Below are 9075 nucleotides of genomic sequence, written 5' to 3'. Positions count from 1 at the left end.
AAATTATATTCCTAATTATAATAGAAAATTATAAATAATTAATTATCTCCTAATTCTAATGCTGATAGTATAATTAGAAAAAAAAAAAAGCTTCCTATTTCTAATAGGAAAATTCTAATAGGAAAATTATATTCCTAATTATAATAGAAAAATTGTAAATAATTAATTATCTCCTAATTCTAATGCTAATAGTATAATTAGAAAAAAAAGCCTCCTTTAGTTATATATATTGATATTGACTTGTTTGATTATTTTGAGACTCTTTACTAGACTATGACTACTTTTTTTTTTTTTTTTTTTTTTTTGGTGAAATGTAAGAATTCTCATTAAGCACAAACCAAGGTTACAAAGATACATCATAAGTTATACTAGCTTACATCAAGATTTGTTCAAGCCATTGCCTATCACTAATCTTCTTAATTCTACTCATTTGTCCTAACAATTTGATTTTCATCAAGGCTTTACATTGCATAGACAGAACATCAGGATGCAACAGTACAGCTTCTATCCTAGCAGCATTTCTTTGCTGCCAGACAGCATAATATCCACTCATAAAAACAGCTACACAGACCAGTTTCTTAAGAGCAGGCCATTTCCTTCTTCTTAACCAGATAATTCCATTCCCATATGGCAGAGGAATCTGCAACCAGCTGCACAGGAATCTCAGTACAGCAAGAACATACCTGCAGTGCTGAAAGAGATCTGGGATTGTCTCCTTATCAGTATCACAGATACAACACAACTCATCAGGACAGATACCAATTTTATACAGACGATCTTTAGTATTTAAAGCATTCTTCAGAATGAGCCAGTTCAGGAAGCAATGCTTAGGTATAGCCCACTTAAACCAAACTAGTATAGCCCACTTACACCAAACTAGTTTAGACTATGACTACTTTGCTTGGCTATTCTAGTATCAGTTTGATTACTTAATATTATCGACAATCTCTTGCTGTGTGTATTCAGTAGGTCTAGACTCTAGAGCTAGACTATCAGCTAATTTATCTTATTATGCATAAAATATGTAAATGGTGAAAACCGTTATGCAGCAAACCAGAGATTTATTATTTTGGTGTCGCTTTGATGCCAATTCTTGCTCAGTAACTCATTCCTTTAGCCCGTGTATGAGGAGACTTGTATAACTAAAAACATGGTGTTGCAGAATAACGATAACGATAAGAAGCTGGTGTATGAGGAGAGAAAGGTAAGTTGTTAGAATATAGAAGTCAAAGTATCTTATAATCAGTCAAAGTTTGTTAAGTAGTCATTAGTTAGTTAAGCTAATCATCTATTCCTAACTTAAGTTGGTTAAACCAACTATATAAGGAAGGGAAAGCCTTTATTGTAAAATGCAAGTAATAACACAATTCTAATACAATTACACGTATACTCTTCAATCACAAGTTTTCTGATTCTCTTCATCTCTCTCCCTAATCTTCATCTTCTCCAAATATCCATCACCATGGTTTTCTTCAAACATCAACATGGTATCAGAGAGGGTTCAATCAATTGATTGATCCTGTTTCTGTTTATCGCCTTCCGTTTCGTACTCTCTGATTAAATCAAGTTTTTTTTTTCCTTCTTTCTCTCGTCTCTTTCTTCTTTTTCTTGAAATCCATTAATCAAAATGCCTGAAATTGAAATTGGTCCAAACGATCCTCACTTCATTCACAACAATGACTTAATTACTGGAGTTAAGTTGGTAAATACGCCTTTTGAAGGTACTGGGTTTGGCAATTGGAAGCGTTCTATGTTGATTGCTCTTTCAGCGAAAAACAAAATTGGGTTTATCGATGGTACTATACCTAAACCAGCGTCTACAGCAGCAACAGCCAAACAATGGCAACGATGTAACGACATCGTCTTTTCTTGGATCCTGATTTCGGTATCTTCTGAAATTGCAGATTCAATTTTGTATAGCAATTCTGCAAAAGATGCTTGGGTGGAATTGGAGGAACGATTTGGGCAATCAAACGGTGCACAGTTGTATGGAGTCCATAAGAAACTCAATGATTTTGCGCAGGGTAACGATTCCATTGTCACTTACTTCACCAAGCTCAAATCAATTTGGGATGAAATTGCCGGAATGGGTATGAATCCCAACTGTTCTTGTGGGTGCACTTGCGGAGCAAAGCAGCAACAATCAAAGTTTCAAGAAGATAAGAAAGTGGTTGAATTCTTGATGGGTTTGAATGATTCTTATGGAGTCATTAGGGGTACGATTTTACTCCCAAATCCCTTACCAAAGATGAGTGTTGTGTATAACAACTTGCTCCAAGAGGAAAGGCAAAGGGAAATTCACAATACTGTCTCTGTCCAAGCAGATTCTACCGCTTTACATGCTAGGAACACAACCTATAACAAAGGTGGTTCATACAATACTGGGTTTCAAAAGGGCAATTCCAGCAATTCTGGGTATTCTACTCACTCTGGGTATAACAACAATGGTCCCAAGAACAATTATCATGGTCAGAATAAAAGTGGGAATTACAATCCATCAAATGGGAACTACAAGAAGCCAAATTTCAATCAATCCAATGGTTTCAGAGGACAAGTCAATGATTCTGAAAATAGATCTACTATGTTTTGTAATTACTGCAAGAAGTTTGGCCATATTATTGAGAATTGTCGCCATCTTGAGAATAGAAATAGACGTTTTGCTGGTAATGCTTACCAAGGTTCAAACAGTTTTTCAGGAGAACCAAGTGGTCACAATGGCAATAATCTGCTGTCTCATGAGTCTGGTCAACTGAATACTGGACATGGAAATTCTGAGCAGCACCAAGCTTCTACTTCCACAGGGAATACATCTTCTGAGTATCCATGTTCTTCAGCAAATTTTGCAGGTAACAGTCTTTCCAATGCTGTCTCCATGAATTTAAATTCTTATTCTACTGTCTGGATCTTGGATTCTGGTGCTAGTGATCATATGTGCTCTAATATCAGCCTATTTTCTACTCATAGGAAAATTGATAAACCATATACTATTTCTCTGCCTAATGGTCAAATTGTTAAAATTGATATTGTTGGAACAGTGGATGTCTTTCCTGAATTATGTTTACATGATGTTTTATTTGTTCCATGTTTCAAGTTTAATCTTCTTTCCATAAGCAAATTAAATAAGCAATTAAACTCAGTAGTGAGCTTTACTCCTACTGTTTGTTATTTGCAGGATTATTTCATGAAGCCCTTGATTCTTGGTAAAAATTACAATGACTTGTATTTGCTGCAAACTCAGATGGCCAAGAAGAATAATACAGATTCATCAATCTCAGTTTCTTTTAATTCTACTAAACATGCTGTAAATTCTGTAGTTTCTAGTTCTTCTAGTCACATTTGGCACAAAAGATTAGGCCATTTACCAGTGTATAAACTCAAACAGCTGCAACTTTGTGATTCTAAGTCTGTTGATACTGAATTGCTTTCATGTTCAATCTGTGCTCAAGCGAGACAACATAGATTATCTTTTCAATTAAGTTCTTCCGTTTCTTTTTCTTCCTTTGAGCTGATCCACATTGATTTATGGGGTCCATATCACACTCCTACATACAATGGATACAAATATTTTCTTACCATAGTAGATGATTTCACTCGTTGCACTTGGACACATTTATTGACATGCAAGAGCAATGCTTTTACCCTACTTAAGACTTTTCTTAGTATGGTTAATACTCAATTCAATAAGAAAGTCAAGATTATCCGTTCAGATAATGCCTTTGAACTTGGAACAAGTACTTCTACTTCTCAATTTTTAACTGAACAAGGTATTTTACATCAAACATCATGCTTTCATACTCCTCAACAAAATGGTATAGTTGAAAGAAAACACAAATATCTATTGGAAACTGCTAGGGCATTGAAATTTCAATCAAATTTGCCAACCAAATATTGAGGGGATTGTATTTTGACTGCTACATACATTGTTAATAGGTTACCTAGCAAACTGTTGCAAAATATGTCACCTTATCAATTATTATTTGGCAAACCACCAGATTTAACTCACATGAGGTCCTTTGGTTGTCTGGTTTATGCTTCCACTGTTAAGCCTGGTCGAGATAAATTCTCTCCTAGGGCAGTCCCTTGTGTGTTCCTTGGATATCCACTTGGTAAAAAGGCTTACAAATTGCTTAGATTAGATAATCATGCTGTAATGAATTCTAGAGATGTGATTTTTCATGAAAATATATTTCCTTATGTTGAAAATAATTTGTCAAACTTTCTGCCTGTTTCAATGGCTGATACAACTTCTTATGTTGATCACAATACACATGCTCCACTTAATAATGTCAACACCACAGATACCATCAACACAGCTACACAAGTTTCTAATCCAGTTTCACACAATGTTGTCAATCTTAGACAATCCTCAAGAGTTTCAAAACCTCCTAATTATCTAGAGCAATATGTTTTCCAGTTGCCTAACAAAAGTTGTAACAATGTCCATAACACTTATTGTCATCATACATTAACTTCCTTATGTGCAAATCAGTCTTTGCCTGCTTCTGTGTGTCTGTCTGTTACATCTGTACCTACAGAAACCAGTACAATATTGACTGTGCAGGACCCAAAGAATTATGCAGAAGCATCTGCATATCCTGAATGGCAGCATGCCATTGATGAAGAATTTAAAGCACTTGACAGAAACAACACCTGGTCCATAGTGCCTTTGCCCACTGGCAAATCTTCTATTTCCTGCAAATGGGTGTTCAGGGTGAAGCACAAGTCAGATGGCAGCATAGAGCGTTACAAAGTCAGGTTAGTGGTCAAAGGTTACACCCAAAAGGAAGGTATTGATTACACAGAGACTTTTTCTTCAGTGGTAAAGATGACAACAATAAGAAGTTTGGTTGCTGTAGCTATAAAAAAGGGATGGATTATGACTCAACTAGATGTGAATAACGCTTTCTTACATGGTGATCTTCATGAGGAGGTATACATGAAGATACCTCCCGGATTAAATGTGAAAGGCAAGAATATGGTATGCAAATTACAGAAGTCACTATATGGTCTTAAACAAGCTTCTAGGCAATGGAATGCCAAGCTTTGTCATGCTCTCAAATCAAGGGGTTATCAACAGTCTCTAAATGATTACAGTCTTTTCAGCAAAAAGACAAATGGCAAAGTGGTTTACTTGGCAGTATATGTGGATGATATACTTGTTGTTGGAGACAATAATACAGAAATCACTGATCTAAAAGCGTTCTTGGATGATACATTCAAAATAAAAGATTTAGGAAACCTCAGTTATTTCCTAGGGTTGGAATTCAAACATGTGCAGACTGGTATGGCTATCACACAAAGGAAGTATGCCACTGAATTATTAGAGGAGTTTGGTTACACCAATTGCAAGCCTGTCACTTGTCCTTTGGATGCATCCATCAAATTAGACGCTGAATCAAGCAATCTTATAGATAATCCTGCTGACTACAGAAAATTAGTGGGTAAATTAAATTTTTTAACTCATACAAGACCTGACATAGCCTTTGCTATACAGCTCTTAAGTCAGTTCATGGCATTCCCAAGGGAACAACATTGGAATGCAGCCATTCATGTCTTAAAGTACATAGCCAAGGATGTTGCTCAAGGCATTCTTCTAAACAACAAACCAGATTATGCACTCACATTCTTGTGATGCGATTAAGCGATTTGCCCCCAAACCAGACGATCTGTTAGCGGGTTCCTTGTATTTATGGGTGGAAGTCTTATTTCCTGGAAGTCAAAGAAGCAACAAACTGTGTCCTTGTCATCAGCAGAAGCAGAATACAGGTCATTAAGACGAATCACAAATTAATTGGCATGGCTTAGCGAGCTACTAATCGAACTACAGGTTCCTAATATTCAAGCCATTCTCAAAAATGTGATAGCCAGTGACTATCCATATTGCAAAGAATCCTGTTTTTCACGAACGGACAAAACACATTGATTTAGATTGCCATTTTGTTCGGGAGAAGTTGCTAGATGGTTTAATTAGTCTATCCTATATTCCTACACTTCAACAATCAGCAGATCTTTTCACCAAAGCATTGCCAGGGCCTCTACATCATCAACTACAACACAAGTTGGGGCTGTTTCATTCACACCCTCCAACTTGAGGGGGGGGGGTGTTAGAATATAGAAGTCAAAGTATCTTATAATCAGTCAAAGTTTGTTAAGTAGTCATTAGTTAGTTAAGCTAATCATCTATTCCTAACTTAAGTTGGTTAAACCAACTATATAAGGAAGGGAAAGCCTTTATTGTAAAATGCAAGTAATAACACAATTCTAATACAATTACACTGTATACTCTTCAATCACAAGTTTTCTGATTCTCTTCATCTCTCTCCCTAATCTTCATCTTCTCCAAATATCCATCACCATGGTTTTCTTCAAAACATCAACATAAGTTGGTTGAAGGACTGAAAAGCTTAATGTTGCTGTTGAAGAAGCTGACGACAATGCTGCTTTTATTTCACACTCGGTTGCGGGGTTGTTCATGGAGGTCAAACTGAAGGAAAAGGCAGAGGGACGTGCTACTGATGTGTGTGGTGGTCGGTGCCGCGTCGATGCTGCTGGCTAGAGTAGTGCGTCACTCAACTGAGCCTGGCTAGAGCAGTGCGCCTTCTACAGTCGATAATCGTGTAAATTTGGGTTGAAAGATTGCAATGTTAGGGCCTCATGATCTAGCAATTTGCGGGAATCGGTGTCAAGTTTTCTTAATTCATTTATGAATTATTAAGTCTGCCTTTTTCACTTGCATGACTAAAATAAGCTCCATATATTGCCACATGTTTAGCAGTCATTTTTGTCACTATTTGAAATTACAGTTCCTTATCTTTTAGATCACAAATTCCCATTTTAGACGGAAACTATTCGTCTAAAGCTGTAGACAGATAATGTCCCTCGCATAAAATGAGAGTGGATAGTGCAAGTGGGTGGGAAATGGATACCTCCACTTGCCCTCTCACTTGCATTTTGTGAGAGGGACATTATCCGTCTACAGCTTTAGACGGACACTGTCCGTCTACAATAAGACGGATTGCTTTTAGATTGCATAATAACCACTGGTGCCAGCAAAATATCTAGACCTTGTAATGAAATTCATTCACTTCATAGGCTGAGTGTTTGATCCCGGCTCTTCATCTACTTGGTTACCTGTATAATCTATGCTGAGTGTTTGATCCAGCTCTTACTGCTAAACTTTCGCAATTTAATGGCTTATCCTGGGAGCAAGGTTCATCTTAATCTTATACTTCTTTCCATTTTATTATGTTTCCGTCAATCTCTCGGATGAAAGTACTGTTCTATTGTTTTATTTTATTTGGGATGAAATTCTAAGAATCGTTCATTTTAAATAAACAAATTTGTCATCACTTGAGCGCTTTTTTTGTAAATGCATTTGGATTTCTTTGATTTGACTCTGTTTTATTCATCAATAGTAGCTGTTATGAATTTTTCAATTTCAATTATATCATCTCGACTTGATCAAGTTCAAGTTTTAAATGTAATTAAGACTGAAACTAGGTTAATAGACTCTCATATAATTTCTCGCGATTTATGCTCCACCTTAACTCTGACCCCCTATAGTCTATCCCAGTCTAAGCCTCAGACTCGCTCTTATTTGGTCTGTCGACAGGTTATTGCAGTTGGGCTTGGGCCTCTGGACGAGGAAGGTAAGAGGGAGCCAGTGATTTTCTCTAAGTATGCGGGGAAATGAGTTGAAGGAAAAAGACGGCTCCGAGTACATAACTTTTAGGCTTCAGATGTTATGGATGTGTTGTGTTCAACCGATTACTTTGTAGAATGAATGCTTAGCTATCGCCAAATTTTGTGGCAAGAAATGAATAGTTATTGGATATGAAATTGGAAATTATTCATATTTCAAGGTGTCGAAATTTTACCTGTTTGTTACAACTTTTTTTTTTTTTTTTTTTGACAGAAGGGTGAATAACTTACATTATTACAATCAGTACATAGTAAGCTACTCGACTAGATAGCACCAGACACTTGACAACTAAATCTAGCACTACAAAGCCATACATCGAGATTACAAAACATTTATTTAAACTTAAAACTATGACATTAAGATAAGCAGGAAAAACGATGGTAGAATGGCAAAAGGCGGCAGCTTGGTCACGAACGTTGGTATCATCTTCATTAACATGGAAGATCTCCACAAACCGTCGATACATACGAACTCCGGAATAACAATAACCAGGTGTACTTACGCTCTTGCGAAAAGAACGTAGAAAGAAAAGATGAAAAGCAAGGCAAAGCCTGCCCTCAGCGGAGATAAAACTCCTACACCTTAGAGATCGCACCCATTGATCATAGGACAAACAGACCAAGAAAATCAACATGCAATGTGTAACACGAACCTCCAGAGACACAAGCACCTCAACACCAACACAGTTTAAGGGACTTAGCTTACCACTAAAGAGACGACTAAACCTTTTAAAGAAGGAGGTTATTAGTAAATAAAAACAGGACAGGAAAAAAAGAACAACCACCATTCAAAAGACGAGAAGACCACCGCCTCCGAACCCAACCAAAGTCACTGCCCAAAACCCAAAAACCCCTACCCCACACACCTCAAAACAGAGAGGAAAGGACCCTAGAAAACACGATCTCACTCAAACAAAGAAGCAACAGGACTCAACAAAACATCCACGATCGTCACGGCTCAACCAACAAACACCAGACCACCGAGACTCCAAATTCCAAACAAACCCCCCCAGGACCATCGGCAGCCATGCAACACAACCTACCAAAACAATTCAAAGGATTGACATTTAAAACCCGGTAATGGGACAGATCTGGTGGGGGAGGGGGCGAGGGGGAGGGGAAACACCAGATCGTCCCAAAACCACCACCAATACCAGAACATCGCCACCCAGATGAGCTATGCTCATCAACCTAACACATAAAAAACGACAACCGACATCCTTTAAGACACCAGAACATACCAGGGGCGGGGAAAGGGGCGAGGGAGAGGGGAACACCCCTGGAACACATGCGCTGCTTCGATGACAGGACGGAGGAACGCGGAACGGAACGACCTCGGAACAACCACACGAACCGCAATCCATTCCCACCGGA

At 37.6% G+C, this 9075-nt stretch overlaps 1 protein-coding gene across 1 annotated transcript; it reads right to left on the bottom strand.

The window, feature by feature from the left end:
- Positions 1-373: 373 nt before the first annotated feature.
- LOC141629821 (uncharacterized) lies at positions 374-1486 on the bottom strand. Its single transcript, XM_074442759.1, has 2 exons — positions 1402-1486; positions 374-852 (listed from the first exon to the last, which is right to left on the bottom strand). Exons 1-2 carry the CDS (start codon positions 1484-1486, stop codon positions 374-376), a joined length of 564 nt encoding a protein of 187 aa, XP_074298860.1.
- Positions 1487-9075: the final 7589 nt, after the last annotated feature.

This window comes from Silene latifolia, chromosome Y (assembly GCF_048544455.1).
Source record: "Silene latifolia isolate original U9 population chromosome Y, ASM4854445v1, whole genome shotgun sequence".
NCBI lineage: Eukaryota > Viridiplantae > Streptophyta > Magnoliopsida > Caryophyllales > Caryophyllaceae > Silene > Silene latifolia.
Note: the sequence above shows the minus strand (reverse complement) of the source record. Positions and strands in the feature narration are given on the sequence as shown.

Bases quoted from the DNA above. Each gene is read 5' to 3' on its own strand.
- LOC141629821 (XM_074442759.1), bottom strand. From the start codon at position 1,486: ATGTTGATGTTTGAAGAAAACCATGGTGATGGATATTTGGAGAAGATG. The intron at 853-1,401 runs GTGATTGAAGAG...GGGCTATACTAG, and splicing joins TGAAGAGAATCAGAAAACTT to TTTGGTTTAAGTGGGCTATA.